General features: G+C 35.9%; 1 protein-coding gene across 1 annotated transcript; it reads left to right on the top strand.

Annotated features, from left to right (window-relative positions):
• The first annotated feature begins 15,320 nt into the window (after nucleotides 1-15,320).
• Nucleotides 15,321-16,381, top strand: LOC139839442 (probable galacturonosyltransferase-like 1). Its single transcript, XM_071829505.1, has one exon. It carries the CDS (start codon nucleotides 15,331-15,333, stop codon nucleotides 16,354-16,356), a length of 1,026 nt encoding a protein of 341 aa, XP_071685606.1. The 5' UTR covers nucleotides 15,321-15,330; the 3' UTR covers nucleotides 16,357-16,381.
• The last annotated feature ends 1,200 nt before the right edge of the window (nucleotides 16,382-17,581 follow it).

The raw sequence follows: 17,581 nt of genomic DNA, 5'->3' as shown, positions 1-17,581 counted from the left end.
ACGCTCTAGAATCGAAGATAATGAAGGTGTCCTACAAGTGATAAGCCAAGATGCGCGAATTTGTATTGGAAGAATGATTTGCAAAGAATTTTGATGATTTATGACATTGGTCGATCCCGATACGAGTTAGGGTCAAGATAGCACTCTAAAATGATAAAACAAGGCTTCCGATATGTTAGGGTTCGTCCAAATGAAGTAATATTGAAAAGAAAACGTAACAGTCAAAATTGGCACAACAGGACGCCGTCCTGGAAGGTGGGACGACGTCCTGCCCTTTGTTCTGGGACGCCGTCTAGGGTTAACGGGACGCCGTCTAGCTCTGTTTAGTGGGACGCCATCCTGAATTTTGGGACGACGTCCCGTAGTAGGTGTGGCCGACTTTTTGGCTTTTTACCTAATTTCTCCACTTTAAAACTTCAGTTTTTGAGGGACTGTAAAGGAGGAGAATACGAACCAGAGAGTTTATAGGCGATTTTCAGGAGAATACGAACCAGAGAGTTTATAGGCGATTTTCAGGAGCAAATTGGAGAACTCCAACCTCTTTGAAGAGGCTCAACATCAAGGCATCATCCATCAAAACCTTCTTCATCCAAGAACTCTTGTTCTTGTAGGTTATTTACTTGTTCTCAGCAATGATTTCAGTTAATAATTTGATTGTATTGTTGTCTGTTACCATGATTGTTGGCTAGTTTCTATAATGTTTGTCTAGATTAATAACCAAGGTATTGGATGTAATCTTATTGATTGAATGTATTATGCGTGATAGATTGAAGCTTGAATTAAGAACCATGCTTATTGTTGTTAAAATCATTTGTATCTAGTTAATTGATATGTTGTTGATAAAGAGAACTCTTGTTGATGTATCATATTGATTTACAATCAACTTGTCTTAGATTGATTGTTTGCTAAACCGGACCAAGGGGGTAAACTAGATTAAAACGGTTAAACAAAATAGGAATGAATTGTGTAGAGCGAACGCAAAGACAATTGTTATTCAAGTCTTTGATCTTGTTGATCAACTAGTCACAAACGAAAAGATCTAAGTAATAGGGAACCCTCGTTTAGTAATTCTAGTTTGAGTACTTGCTAAAGAGAATTCTTGGCGAGTCGATTTAGGTGATTAGCATGCTTATAGTTATTTGATTACAAATACAAGAACCATAGTGAAAAGGGAACCCTTGATCTTGTTATTGTATTTGCGTGTTTATCCGAGAGAACTCTTAGTGAACCTATTAGATAACTACACACATAATTATTCAATCAGGACTTAATATCTAAACTTACATCCAATACCGAGGGTAAAATATCTAGATAAACATTTCATCTCTTTGATTTAATTCAAAACTATCTTACTTGCTTTATTTGTATTTATTATCATTTCATAAATTTAAAAGACAAAAAATATTGTTTTTACATTTAACCTTCTTTGATTTGGCTAAATCGTTAAATAGCCACCAAAACATAAACTTGTACTTTTAACTTTAATTTACTTAGTTAATCATAATATAGCTTCTAATTCTAGTTTGACTGATATAACTGTCCTTGGAACGATACACGGAACTAAACCAGTTACTATACTACTACACGATCGGGTACACTGCCCGTTAGTGTGTAGCAATCTTTAAAACCGGTGTTTTCCATACGATAAATTATATACACGATTTCTTTACATCAAGTTTTTGGCGCCGCTGCCGGGGAGAGTTTTGTGTCAAAATAGGATTATTAACTAAATTTGTGATTAAGTAGTTTCTTAATTATTTTAAATTATTAATAGTCTTTGATTTTAAACTTATAGAATCGGTATGTTTAATAATTTTTGTTAGTTGTGTGATTGACAGTTTATAGGTCGCATATGCCACATAACCGAAGTTCAGAATCTCCATTACTTACACCGTTTACAGAACCTGATAGAAAGCTTGGTAGGATTTCAAAAGAAGTACTTGAAATTTTTGAATCTTCATCAAAGCAAGAAACCTTTGATTCAGAATCAAGTACGACCAAGCCTCGATATTCAGACTTTGGTAAACCCGTTCAACCCCCAAATTTTGAAATGGAAGGAGAAAGACCGTTGGTACCACGATAATCAATGGCAGCAAAGATGAAAGCAACCCGGACCGGACAAGGTAGTGCTATTACTCCACCTACTGGTGAGGTAACTTTTGAAATAAAAGGACCTATTCTTCAAATGATTAATAACAGGTGTCAATTTGGTGGTGGTCCGAATGAAGATGCAAACGAACATATTCGTCTCTTTCAAGAGATATGTCTTCTATTTAAACTTAAACCAGAAACTGACCAGGCCATATTATTAAGACTTTTCCCTTGGACACTCCAAGGGGAAGCACGAAGTTGGTTAGATTCATTGGCCGAGGCTACGATAGAAACGTGGGATGGTATGTTGGAAAAATTTCTTAAGAAATATTTTCCAGCATCCAAGTCCGCGAGACTCCAACACGAAATTACCCAATTCTGTCAAAAGCCGATGGAAACCCTGTACGAAGCATGGAATCGATTTTCCAAAATGCTAAGAGGTTGTCCAAACCATGGTTTGGATACCTTTCAAAAGGTCCAAATCTTTTACAAAGGTTGTGATGTAGCAACCCGAATTTCAATTGACCAAGCGGCCGGTGGTTCTCTTATGGACAAAACCGAGCAAGAGGCTTATGAGATAATCGAGAAACTAGCCGATTATTCTCATGAGTGGCATCAAGAACGCCCAATTACTCGAAATGCTCAAGTCCAAAGCGCCGGTGCTTATGATGACTTAAGCTCCCTAGGTGTAAAAATAGATGGTGTTGTCCGAAACATGGACAAAATCACCAAGGAAATCCATAGTATGAAAGTAGGTTATGAATACTGTGGAGGTCTCCACTTAGGAAAAGATTGTGATGCCGGGTTAACCATGGCTCAAAAAGAAGAAGTGGCTTTCATAAGCCAAAGAAATAATAACCAGTTTCAGGGAAGAGCCCAATTTAACCGGAACTTTAACAACCCCTACAACCCTCAAGGTCAAACTTCCAATTTTCAACAAGGGTCAAGTAGTGGGTTCCAACAACAAACTCCGGGTTTTTACCAAAAACCCCAACAGGAAGAGAAAAAGTCAAATTTAGAGAGTATGTTGGAAAAGTTAATTACATCACAAACTCAGCTTGTCACAAATATAAACCAAACCAACGAGAAAAACGAACATCAATTTAGAAACCAACAAGCATCAATTCAAAATTTAGAAAAACAAATGAGTGGTTTAGCCAATTTACTGAGCGAGAGGAAACCAGGTAGTTTACCGGGCGATACCAGTAAAAACCCACGAAATGAGCACGCAAATGTTATCACCACACGGAGTGGTCTAGCATACGATGCTCCAAAAATGCCCGAAAATTCTGATTTCAGGGTTCCATTGAACCAAAATGATGAACCGGTTAAGGAGACGGAAAAAGTGGTTGAAAAGGAAGAACGGGAAAAACCCGTAGTAAAACCATATCAACCACCGCTCCCATACCCAAGAAAACAACAACAAGAGAGGCTAGAGGCCGAAAGGTCGAAATTCCTAGATATGTTTAAACAAATTAACATAAACATGCCTTTCATTGATGTAATCTCAGGTATGCCCAAGTATGCTAAGTTTTTAAAAGACTTACTTACTAATCGGAAGAAAATGGAGGAACTTTCATCCGTCACCATGAATGCTAATTGTTCAGCAATTTTGATGAACAAAATACCGAAAAAGTTAGCTGATCCTGGAAGTTTTACCATACCATGTCTCCTGGGAGATTTGGAATGCATTAAAGCATTAGCGGATTTAGGGGCTAGCATAAATTTAATGCCTTATTCATTATATGTTAAGCTAAACCCCGGGGAACTGAAACCAACTCGAATGGCAATCCAACTAGCAGACCGCTCTGTTAAATTCCCTCGTGGAATTTTAGAGAATATGTTAGTAAAAGTAGGTACCCTAGTATTTCCGGCTGATTTTGTAATTCTAGACATGGAGGAGGACACACGTGTGCCTCTTATATTAGGTCGACCTTTCCTCAATACCGCTAGAGCTATGATAGATGTTCATGGGCAGAAATTGACCCTTAGTATTGAGGATATAAAGGTTACCTTTTCCGTTGACCATGCCTTGCAATACCCCGAGTCTACTGATGATCAATGTTATTATTTGCAAACCGTAGACACGTATTCGGAGTTATTGCAGGAATTTCCAGAATTGCAAGGTACAGGAGAATGCATTTTTGCGGAAGGTGATGATGAAACAATGGTGGAAGAAGTGGAGATGTTGACCACTTTGATGGCTAACGGGTATGAGCCAAATGATGAAGAGTACAGAAAGTTGGATTTAGGGAATGAATACCGATGTAAAACATCGATTGAAGAACCTCCCGTTTTGGAACTAAAGCCACTTTCAAGTCACTTGGAATATGCTTACCTACAAGAAGGTTCTACTCTCCCGGTGATCATTTCATCCAAACTCTCTGGACAACCAAGCAGAGGAGGACCGGCAAAAAGAGGAAGGACAGCAGGTTTGGCTCCTCCACGACAACCACCACCACCACAACAACAACATCATTCATCATCGTCTTCCGGAGAAGAAGAGGAGGAGGATCTAAATGATCCTCGAGTTTGGTTAACACAGGTTCAGAACGACGAAGACTACACCGAAACGTTTGAGAGAATAAACCGCAGGCTGATTAATGCCACTTGGTATTTTATCTGGGGGCCATTGGAAGAAGCGGGCATGCGCCGACATGTTACTAATTTACTAGCCATCCCGTACAATAGAGTAGTCGCCCACGCTTGGGAACATGTTTTTAGCATCAATGAACCAATCTATCCGGTGCTGCTTAAAGAATTTTACTCTACCATGCGGTTTAACAATGTCAGCGATTATTTATCGAATGAGTTTCTACGGTTTCGTCTCGGGGGCCAAGATAGGGGTATAAGCAGTTTACAGCTTTGTAGAGTTCTGGGAATTTTTGGGGAATTCACCGATAATCAGTTAGGTGAATATTTGCGGGCTTCTGATTACGTTGGCCGGCATGTTTTTGATGACACCTCTTATTGGCGCAGAATTTGTAAGCCAAATATTGCGCCTGCACATTTTAGATCAAGCAAGCACAGGTACAACGAAATCGCAGCCGGGATGATAAGCTGCTTCATCGACTCATCGCATGCACGTTTAATGCGAGGATTGAGGGTCATGAGAAGGTGAAAACATTAGATTTGTGGATTATGGATCAAATCAAGCGGGGTTCCTATACCGACATTCCTGGGCTAATCGGTAATTATTTCCTTGCCATTGCGACTGAGACACGGCTACAGAAGCCACTTCTGGGAGGCCACTACATCACCCGAATTGCCCGACATTTTAACATTGATTTCAGTAGATTACAGGAGTACACGAGCGTAATGAAACCATTAAAAAAGGTTTTTTATATTAATGCTGAAATCATTATGAAAGATAGAAATGGGCATTTGGTGCCTTTTGTGGCAGTTGGTGCAGGTGACGCAAGTGGCAGTGGTGTTCAGCAAGAGCAGCGGCAGGAAGAGGAGGCGGAAATGGAGGCACAGACTAATGTTGGTGAACAGGTTCCGTGGCATCCGTCCCAATCAAGTTGGGACAGTTTGGTTGGTAGTGTTAATAACATGAGGTTGAGCCCGAACGAACAAAGGATGCACAACGATCGAATGTGGGATAGTCAGCAGCGAATGGAGCAATGACAGATTGCTCAAGTGCACGATCAGGGATGGATGAGTTATGGTATTGATTGGAATAACCATAACTCAGAGTTGTTTTATTCCAACCCCGAGCAGTACTATGGGACGACACGTCTGACACCCCAATATTACACGGATCCTCAAAACCCACCTCTGCCTCACCCGATTTATGATAATACCGCTGCGTTGCAGGATGCTCGAAATAGATTTGAGCAGCAATATCCACAGGGACGCCCGTACAGAGATGGTTCGGGTAATTATTTTTGGCCGTTTGATAACTAGGCCTGCGTGCCTTTGATCATTTTGTACTTTGTTTTGAGACAATTTAATTTGTGTGGTGTGATTTTAGACAATATTTGGTTTGTAATAACTGGCTAATTGTGTGGATTTGTGAACGGTTGTGGTTGTAAAAACACCGTTCTTTTTATTATAAATTGTGTGGTTTGTTAATTTGTGCAGCATGATTGAACTTCAAAGACTGGCATTAAGTTCAGCGACATTTGATATTATGATGTGTGTATGATGATAATCGCGGACTGGACGATGCTCTTATGCTGGCAGTAAGTTCAGCAGCATCCGTCTACATGTTCCACGATTTACAGGTTAAAAATTGAAAATTTCTACAATCACCCTATCACTTTGCCCTCTAAATTTAATCCTTTTTCTGATTTCATGCAATGAGGGCCTTGCATGATCTCAAGTGTGGGGTGGGGAGTAGAAATTTATCGGGAACTCGTTTTACTAAAATTAAGGCGTTCAAGGCAACATAACTTGTAAAAGGTTAAATTTTATAAATTGATTTTAAAATTTATCGACGGATTAAGATCAGGTATAACAACCGAATTTCCGTTATAAATATAAATTTTTAAAAGATATTTTATAAACTTAATTGATTATAAGATTATTTAAAAAATTTTAAAATTTTCAAGTAGCCTTAAAAACGATTAAAAGCCCAAAAACCACGTTATACACATTATGGTCTTAAAATCTAGAAAATAAATGTTGGTTTACATTTTAAATTATTAATAGTCTTTGAAGTTGCACTATCATTCAATTATTTGAATGAAAATCCTACTAGTTTAGTAAGCTAACTTGTAGGTCACTTGTACCAAAACGAGTGTAAACCGTGAGAGAGCGGTGATTGTATAGCGTGGTCGGAAACCGGATCTCGCGCCAGATTGAAAACCCTAAGGACGATCCTCATTGTTTCTCCTAACAAGGACAATGTTGCGTCCGACCACTTATATGACCATACAGGATGTATCCATTCCATCCTAAAGGGAGTCAAGTCTCCCGAACGACACACTTGCTGATTTATTTCAGAAGTTGTAGTCCAGACCAGTTGTAGGGTGACGAAAAATCTTGAAAAGTCATTGCTAAAATCGACTGGAAATCTACCAGGCCTCAACATCAAACAGGGAAACTGGTAGTCAAAGCTTATCTCAATGAGGGAGATTTGCTAGCCAAATGGGAAGCGCACCATGATACACAAATTGTCAGTGATTGATCAGATTCCCAGTGGATAACCTCCGGAAAGGTAATATATCAGCTTTTAAACCTGATGAACTTCAATCTTTATGATTGACTTAACAGATTAGATGATTACCTCATGATTATCGATGATATCCGGACGTAATGTGTATCCTCCTAAGCACATTATTTTCTACCGACATCTCATGATGTTAGGTACCGTGGGAGGGATTGGCTTGACCAATAGCGGGAAACCCGCACTCATTTTTCAAAATTCAGAAAATCCGACAAAATCAGAAAACGTGTCTAGTATTAAAAACTAGCATGATATTTTCAAAACCATAAAACGTTTTTTATCAAGGTCCTGATTTCCCTAGGATCAAATTTTTCGGATACTTGGCTCTAATCTCCCAAAAATGTGTGTGTGTTTCCATCGTATATATAGCGTGCGTGTGATTTCAATAAAAGTGTGCTATACTTAAAGCGTGTGTTTCATATAGTGTGACTTGTGTTTCATATCAACGTGTGTGTTTCGTGTGCTTCGAGTGATTCATGTATGTAATCTATATTGTGTGATTATATTTGATAATGTTCTACTTTGTAACGAAAGAATTGCTTGAGGACAAGCAAGGTTTAAGTGTGGGGTGTTTTGATATTATTCAATAACATCATATATATCTATCGCAATATCACTAAAAACGCTCTAGAATCGAAGATAATGAAGGTGTCCTACAAGTGATAAGCCAAGATGCGCGAATTTGTATTGGAAGAATGATTTGCAAAGAATTTTGATGATTTATGACATTGGTCGATCCCGATACGAGTTAGGGTCAAGATAGCACTCTAAAATGATAAAACAAGGCTTCCGATATGTTAGGGTTCGTCCAAATGAAGTAATATTGAAAAGAAAACGTAACAGTCAAAATTGGCACAACAGGACGCCGTCCTGGATGGTGGGACGACGTCCTGCCCTTTGTTCTGGGACGCCGTCTAGGGTTAACAGGACGCCGTCTAGCTCTGTTTAGTGGGACGCCGTCCTGAATTTTGGGACGACGTCCCGTAGTAGGTGTGGCCGACTTTTTGGCTTTTTACCTAATTTCTCCACTTTAAAACTTCAGTTTTTGAGGGACTGTAAAGGAGGAGAATACGAACCAGAGAGTTTATAGGCGATTTTCAGGAGAATACGAACCAGAGAGTTTATAGGCGATTTTCAGGAGCAAATTGGAGAACTCCAACCTCTTTGAAGAGGCTCAACATCAAGGCATCATCCATCAAAACCTTCTTCATCCAAGAACTCTTGTTCTTGTAGGTTATTTACTTGTTCTCAGCAATGATTTCAGTTAATAATTTGATTGTATTGTTGTCTGTTACCATGATTGTTGGCTAGTTTCTATAATGTTTGTCTAGATTAATAACCAAGGTATTGGATGTAATCTTATTGATTGAATGTATTATGCGTGATAGATTGAAGCTTGAATTAAGAACCATGCTTATTGTTGTTAAAATCATTTGTATCTAGTTAATTGATATGTTGTTGATAAAGAGAACTCTTGTTGATGTATCATATTGATTTACAATCAACTTGTCTTAGATTGATTGTTTGCTAAACCGGACCAAGGGGGTAAACTAGATTAAAACGGTTAAACAAAATAGGAATGAATTGTGTAGAGCGAACGCAAAGACAATTGTTATTCAAGTCTTTGATCTTGTTGATCAACTAGTCACAAACGAAAAGATCTAAGTAATAGGGAACCCTCGCTTAGTAATTCTAGTTTGAGTACTTGCTAAAGAGAATTCTTGGCGAGTCGATTTAGGTGATTAGCATGCTTATAGTTATTTGATTACAAATACAAGAACCATAGTGAAAAGGGAACCCTTGATCTTGTTATTGTATTTGCGTGTTTATCCGAGAGAACTCTTAGTGAACCTATTAGATAACTACACACATAATTATTCAATCAGGACTTAATATCTAAACTTACATCCAATACCGAGGGTAAAATATCTAGATAAACATTTCATCTCTTTGATTTAATTCAAAACTATCTTACTTGCTTTATTTGCATTTATTATCATTTCATAAATTTAAAAGACAAAAAATATTGTTTTTACATTTAACCTTCTTTGATTTGGCTAAATCTTTAAATAGCCACCAAAACATAAACTTGTACTTTTAACTTTAATTTACTTAGTTAATCATAATATAGCTTCTAATTCTAGTTTGACTGATATAACTGTCCTTGGAACGATACACGGAACTAAACCAGTTACTATACTACTACACGATCGGGTACACTGCCCGTTAGTGTGTAGCAATATTTAAAACCGGTGTTTTCCATAGGATAAATTATATACACGATTTCTTTACATCAAATATCCTTCATATTTATGAAGATATTTTCATAACCATTCTTATCTGAAATCATTTATTCCTTCACGTTATCTGTATCACATCATAAAGAAAACTGTTTTAGTTTCTAAATATCTGGAACCTCTGAGTGTAAAGTATGAATGTTTTTGAAGTAATGTTGGGAACTGAAGCATGAGTTAGTATAATATAATGACACTTGATCAACGTGATTATATTATAGTAAGTCATGCTGAGTTTCTAAATGGAACGTAATGATTCACAGACCATAACGTCATCATGTGCCATGTTACATGACTCTTACATTCAATCTAATCTCTAAACATATCAAGAACATATTCTATTGATAGTTCTATCTTTTCCTTTGGATTCTGGTAATTTCACAATTCAAATTGTGCTATTAGAATTTCTCTCTTAGAGCATTAGCTATGTTCATTCCGAATTTCATATCTATGAATTCTAGACCATTATTCGCTTGACTTGCAGTCGGGAAAAGAAGACGGAAGCATGAAACTCCAAAATATAAGGAAAAATATAAGCACGAAGACAACGCATAAATTACAAACCGTGTATATCGATGCGTATAGCAATATAAAGACACGAGAAAACTAAGAACACTATAAATCCAAGAGCATAGTAGAAATTAACGGATTCCTCCGGTGGAAGATGAAAAAGAAGAATGACAGATGTGATAGTCAAGAATATATCAAGAATTAAAACTGGATGGAGCATATTGACGAATGTTTTGGAAGTATGAAGAAAGGAAGAAAGTATAAAAGATGGGAGATGTGGAAATAAGGAAACGTAGGAGGTTGATTTATAGTAAAATATTCGACAGAGAAATCGAGACAGATTATTGCATTAAATCGAAGAGGATCATAATTTCCTTAATCGCCGAAGAATCAAATCTTATATAGATTACAAAGATTTTCTTTAATCCGGAGAACAACCGTGATGACGTCAAAAGATAAGACGAATCCCTATTTTCTTATTTCACTCTTTTACGATAGCTTCGCTCATACGTTTCGAGTAATCGAATTATTTTATCCATATTTCTCAATCATGATAAAACCCTAAGAATCAACTTATATTCGTCATAATAACATTCTTATTGTTAGCCATGACGACATCGATCAAATTTCGCGACGAAATTTCTTTAACGGGTAGGTACTGTAACGACCCGGAAATTTCCGACCAAATTTAAACTTAATCTTTATATAATTCCGACTTGATAAGCAATGAATTTTAATAAATCTTGAACCTTCAAAAAGAGTTTTACACAAGCTTTTGGTCACCCTTTTATTCCGACGATTCACGAATGTCATAACTTGATTTAATTGTTTAATTGTTTAATTACTGTGTATATATGGATTTATATATATTTAACTTGAAAATATGATAATTAAATATCTCATTAAGTATATTAACAAAGTATTATATATATATTTTCATACTACTAATTTAAAGAGTTTTCAAACAATATATATATATATTACTATTTAAACGACGTAATTAACTTATGTTAAAATGTATTTACATATAATGTGTTACGAGTGTAAATACATCCTTACAAGTATTGACTACACTTTATAATATACCAATACATATAAAGGATAGCTATACTCGTAATTCTGTTCAATTTCCTCAAAGAATTCTACTCGCATTCATACGGTATCTTTACCCGTATTATACACAGCTTCTAGAAGTATTTACTATTGGTATATACCAATAGAAATCTGAAATTATTTGTGTAATATGTCATCCATGACCTAATCAATTTAATATGTCATGCATGACTTAATACAATTCCACTTATCTTAGATATTTTCACTAAAAGCCAAAATTATAAGCTTATAAATAAGAACCATTTTAACTCATTTTTACTCCACATTTTCTTAAACTAAAAATACACACTTGGATGCTCTCATGTCATACTTTAATCTCAGCAACTTTCCTCTTCATAATCAAGGTAAAATACTTCTCAAAATCCTTGTTCAATTCCTTGTATAGTTACTATCTTATTATACTTATAAAACTTGTAAAAACTAGAACTTGTTTTGGTGAACACCAAGCTTGTTTGAAAAACTAATCTAATCTTTCTAACTTAACTCTAATAATACTTATTTATATGTATTACGATGTTATATTAAGTTAATATAAGAACTTATAACTTGTACATATGAAGAACATCTTGAAACTTAACATATATCCTTTAATCTCCATTCGGTAAAAAGCGGGCTGTTTTGAGTTGGGAATTAAAAACCTATCTTAGACTTTGAGTTCAAAGCTAAGACTTTGGAAATATGTTAATATGTGTAAATAAGACTTCCAGTATTTGTTTCATGATTTTAGACAAAGTGGAAGTATTTTATAAAAAATCATATATTGAGTGGATGCCGGAATTTTTCCAAATCTGTCCACCGACACAAAAAGAGGGTAAAGCTCTAAAAATTACTACTTGGGATGAACTTTTCGAATTGGTTTTGTAAAATTTACTTCTTAATGAATCCATAGCAATTTGATTCACTTTAAACGGAGTTGTAATGAATATTTGGCGAGCAAAACAAAATCTGCTAAAATTAACGTTGTATGGACGAAATTTATATTATAAAAACTATATTAACCATATCCTTGTTAACTTTTCCTATATCCTATATATATTTGGACATGTTATCAGGAGTATAACAAAATATTATAATCTTGGTTAATTCTGTAATTGTATATATGTATAATAATATTCTTGGTACGTCCTAACACAATAAGTATACAATACGTTTTGATAAATCCTAAGACAATACGTATAAAATACGTCTTAGTTAATTCTAAGACAATACGTATACAATACGTCTCTGGGTTGATGCAAATACAATACGTATACAATACGTCGTGGGATAATTCAAAGATTATATATATATATATACCGATTATTGAACTGTTGGACTTTTCGGACTATTTTGGACTACTAACAATGGACTACTAACAATGGACTACTAACATAAAATGTTAAAAATTATTATATAAGTATTCTATGAACTTGATTTATTTTATTCATATGTCGTATTATTATCTGAATCGTTATTATTGTTATAGGTTCGTGAATCCAAGGACGACTGTCATATTTTTAATAAGTTGAAAACTTATTATTAATATACTTTTACTACTGTGAGTATATAGTCTCATTTTTAAACTCTAAAAATATTTTGGGATGAGAATACATGCATTTTATGTTTTACGCTATGGACACAAGTACTTAAAATATATTCTACGTTGAGTTGTACCACCTTGCATATCTTCCCTAATAGCTTGGTAACTAATATTTACATGTTGTAAGAACATGTAAGCGCGAATCCTATTGATAGATCTATCGGGTTTGACAACCCCAACCGGGCTAGTCGCTCTAGTATCGTAAACGGTTGCATAGTACTTCGTTTTTACTACAATTGGTATAGTGTAGGGAGATTTCATAATAAAGGGAATATGCCACATTAATGGTTAAGTATGGTTACCGAAGCGCTCAACAACTTATAGAATACTTTTATACACTTGAGAGTGTACATATATTTACAACTATGAAATCTTGTGGTCTATATTTATATCGATGATAAACCTATATATCTCACCAACCTTTGTTTTGACTGTTTACGCATGTTTATTCTCAGGTCCTTAAGAAAGTCTTCCGCTGTTGCATTATCTGAGCAAGCTGTGCATGGAGTCTTATACTTTTATTTAAATAAAGTGTTGCATTCAATAAAACCTTTGTCATGTATTATATTCGACTGTTACGTCACGTGTGTAATATTTGGAAACCGATGTATTTTGGGGATTATTTCTTAAATAATCACCCACTTGTTTAAAACATGCATTATGTATAATAATGATGTGCTTTTTATGAAACGAATGCAATATTTTCTAAAACGTATCATATAGAGGTCAAATACCTCGCTATGGGACCAATGAGAACGTACTGCGTTTATAGTAATATGGACGGGTCGTTTCATTTTGCGCCCTCTTACGCTCCCGATAAAGTGGTACAACCTGTTAGTTCTTGTGGGCCTATTTTTGGGCCCGAGTTGGACTCAATTTCTGCTGATAGGGTTGATCTCATTGACCTTGAGGATGTTAATGAAGACAATCTCACATTCGCGGAAAGGTTGTCTCGTTTGAAGATGGAAATGAAGATAAGGAGGGAAGCTTTGAAGGCGAGTCAGGATGCTACACAACATGATAGACCTTCACCGATTTTGATTGGGCGTAGTGGTAGGATTTATTGCGATTGTCAGGATTCCCCATGTACGGGTTTTTGTAAGGCGTGGTACGTTTTAAATAGAAAGGTTCATAGAGACCAATTCGAAGGTGTGAACTTGCGGTCAAGAAGGAATGCCACTTCTACCTCTGGATCTTCTAAGCTCGTTGATTACGATGAAGATTTGGACTATGGGGAATCTATTCAAAATTTGTTTATGTAAGGTTGATAAGAGAAGTTCGATGTTGGCAAATAATAAGATGACCAAGTAATCTTTCGCGGATTTTGATATTTTGATGACGAGTATGGCCGAGGACGAACCGGTCAAGGATGATCTTATCATTTCTAGTGAACACTCGCGTGTGCCGGTTTTGAACAAGAAACAGCATAAACGTAAGCAAATACTCGTTCAAGGCGCTGAAAAGACAAAGTTCGGCGTGTTCATCAAGGATATTTGACTCCTTATTTATCGGTTTCTTGTCTTGTTTTATTTTTTGTATTAGCAATCTGTGTACTTGGTTTCTCTTAGTTTTTAATTATTGTTTCGATTTAGGTTAGGTGAGGCTCGTTATTGATAGTTCGCTTGGTAGACGCGGCCTCATCGGGATACTCTTTTGTACCTCTTGTTGAATTCGTTTTCTTTTCGAAAACGTTTTCCGTTTTATATAATGTTCTCGTTATAAAAAAAAATGAAACAAATACTTGGTAAATCATATTGACCGTACTTATTATTTTATGAAATTACATTAATTATCATTTTTATCTTTTTAAAATCAGTAAATTGGACTGCTCGGCCATGTGTGCGTGAATTTCCTCCTAACATGTGTCTGGGTGGCATATAATTATGAAGCTGGTTAATTTTCCTTTGAGTGTTGCCGATATCGCTATTCAAAAAAAAAAAAGGAGTTAAAATCGAAATTAATTTATCGTAATAGAATATATAGGTACATGCACTAATTCGAATTACAATATGTCTCAGATCATTTGACTTGATTATTTAGGAACCACTGGTGTACCTAAAGTTTAATTTATATATCTTAAATGGTATTTTAAAGATATGCTACAAACAAAATCGAATTATCCAATCAATATACTATTGTACTATCATCGAAGTTTAACGGAATGATATTCAACTTGAGGTATATATAAAATATAAAATATTTTCAACAATAAACAAAATAAAAGGTGTCCGGCTCTTTTAATTTCGCATTTGAGCATTCTATATCGTTAGGCCGGTCATCGTATATATATCCAACAAGTCAAATTACAGCTAATTTCCCATTTTATTATTACACGTCGACTTTTGTTTTTTTCTTATATCATTTTCCTTGATAAATTATAAAATATAAATGACCCTTTCAAACATTATTATTATTATTATTATTAAAGCAAACAAAAAGTTAAATATAAAAATAATACTTTACCTAAACCATGTCCATACTTCATACCCAATCAAACTCCCTCTTATATATCACCAAAAAGATCCCTCATCTCCCAAAATCCAACATCCCCCAACACAAATCCAACCACCATGATCCACCCTAAACTACCACCTACATCCACCGTGTTCCTCCTCCTCCTCTGCATCACAGCCGCCACTACAACCGCAACAACTTCACATAAATTCAAAGAAGCACCAAAATTCTACAACGCCGAATCCTGCCCTCCAATCGACACATCATCACAATCCAATATCCACGTGGCAATGACACTCGACAATACATACATCCGCGGAGCAATGGCCGCCATTCTCTCCATTCTCCAACACTCGCAATGCCCACAAAACATAATCTTTCACTTCATCATTGCCACGTCATCAAACATGTCAAACCTGCACACAAAAATCACCACCTCATTTCCATACTTAAATTTCCAAATTTACCCTTTCAACACTTCATCCGTATCAAGACTTATTTCAACTTCAATTCGATCCGCATTAGATTGTCCATTAAACTACGCTCGATCATACCTCGCTGACATTCTCCCATTACACGTCACCAAAATCGTGTACCTAGATTCCGACATCATATTATTCGACGACATTGCAAAATTAGCCAACACACCAATTACAAATTCATTAGTACTAGCCGCGCCCGAATATTGTGACGCGAATTTTACATTTTATTTCACTCCAACATTTTGGTCTAACCCTTCTTTATCTTTAACATTTGCTAACCGAAAAACATGTTATTTTAACACGGGCGTAATGGTGATCGATTTACAAAAATGGAGATTAGGAGAATATACAAGAAAAATTGAAGAATGGATGGAATTACAAAAAAGAATGAGAATATATGAGTTGGGATCATTGCCACCTTTTTTATTAGTGTTTGCCGGAAACATAGCTCCGGTGGATCATAGATGGAATCAACACGGGTTAGGGGGTGATAATTTCCGGGGACTTTGTCGGAATTTGCATCCGGGTCCGGTTAGTTTATTGCATTGGAGTGGTAAGGGGAAGCCATGGGTGAGACTTGATGCTAAAAGACCATGTCCTTTAGATGCACTTTGGGCACCTTATGATCTTTTGAAACCACAATTTTCTTTTGATTCTTGATAAATCAAAGAATCAAGATAGATGATGAACATGAAAAGTTGTATCATATGATTTTTTTTTTTATTTTTGTATTTATTTGTTATTTGAAATTGTATATTTGGTTAGTTAAATAGTTTAAAGCAGGAGGATGGATTACATTGAGATTTAACGTGATGAGATAAATAAAGTCTCTTAATCAAGAAGTTGTTGATTAAATGGTTATTCTTTTAGTCTAGCTAGAAGATAATATTGTCTTTCGTTTTAGTATCATTCATTCATACTATATAATAATTTAGATTTGTTTATATAGTTAGTAATTTTGTGGCTTTTTTAAACAGTTGGAAATAGGTGTTGGTGCATAATCCCGAGTTCTATTATGTAATAAGTTCTATTAGTTTTGTATTTCGTATTTCAGTCATGTATGAACATCGTCATTAATACTTTGTATTTGAATTGCTTAGTATAATGTCGTGAAATGGTTAAGAGCAGTTGGTTGGCTGCTCAGACCATCGACCGATGGTAGGGACCATCGGTCGAGGGACTCTCACCATCGGCCGTAGGTCTCAGACCACCGGCCGATGGTCACTGAAGATATATATGTATATACGGGTTTTGTGGTTCATTGTAAGGTTACACACCACAAACCCTTTAGCCGTCGTATCACTCTGTGTTTATCGTCCCAGACCAATCCCCAACCGAATACAAGGCTCTAGGCATCGATTATATCAACTATTTGTTGGTTAGATTGATCCCGATAGTTAATTAAGTATTCGACTCGCCCTAGTTTTCGTTTTCGCCGTTAATCTAGGTTAATACGTTTGATCTAAGGTCCATAGTTCTTCTACAAAGTGGTATCAGAGCCCAGAGTTGCTGATTCAAACGTTTTTGAGTCGATTTTATAGTTTTCTTGTTTTAGGGTTTTGGTCAAAACGGGTTTTCAATCAAAAGTTGAAATTTTTACGTTTAAATCTTGTGTTTTCGAGTCTATTTTTGTTCAAGGGTGTTTTTCTGAGGTTTCTATCGGTTTTGTTTAAGTCTAGAACGTCAAATTTGATCAAGATTGAAGTTTTTGTCGAAAAACCCTAGTTTTTTCTGCCCAGAATTCGTAAGAACTACCCTCGGCCGATCGTCCTCGACCATCGACCGTTCGTCACGACCATCGACCGTACGTCAGACACAATCAACCGATCGTCTATCAGTGAACCGGAGGACAGTCTTTCATAACTTAGAACCGTTTGTCTTAACC

The sequence above is a fragment of the Rutidosis leptorrhynchoides genome, chromosome 4 (genome assembly GCF_046630445.1).
Source record: "Rutidosis leptorrhynchoides isolate AG116_Rl617_1_P2 chromosome 4, CSIRO_AGI_Rlap_v1, whole genome shotgun sequence".
In the NCBI taxonomy this organism is placed as follows: Eukaryota; Viridiplantae; Streptophyta; class Magnoliopsida; order Asterales; family Asteraceae; genus Rutidosis; species Rutidosis leptorrhynchoides.
Note: the sequence above shows the minus strand (reverse complement) of the source record. Positions and strands in the feature narration are given on the sequence as shown.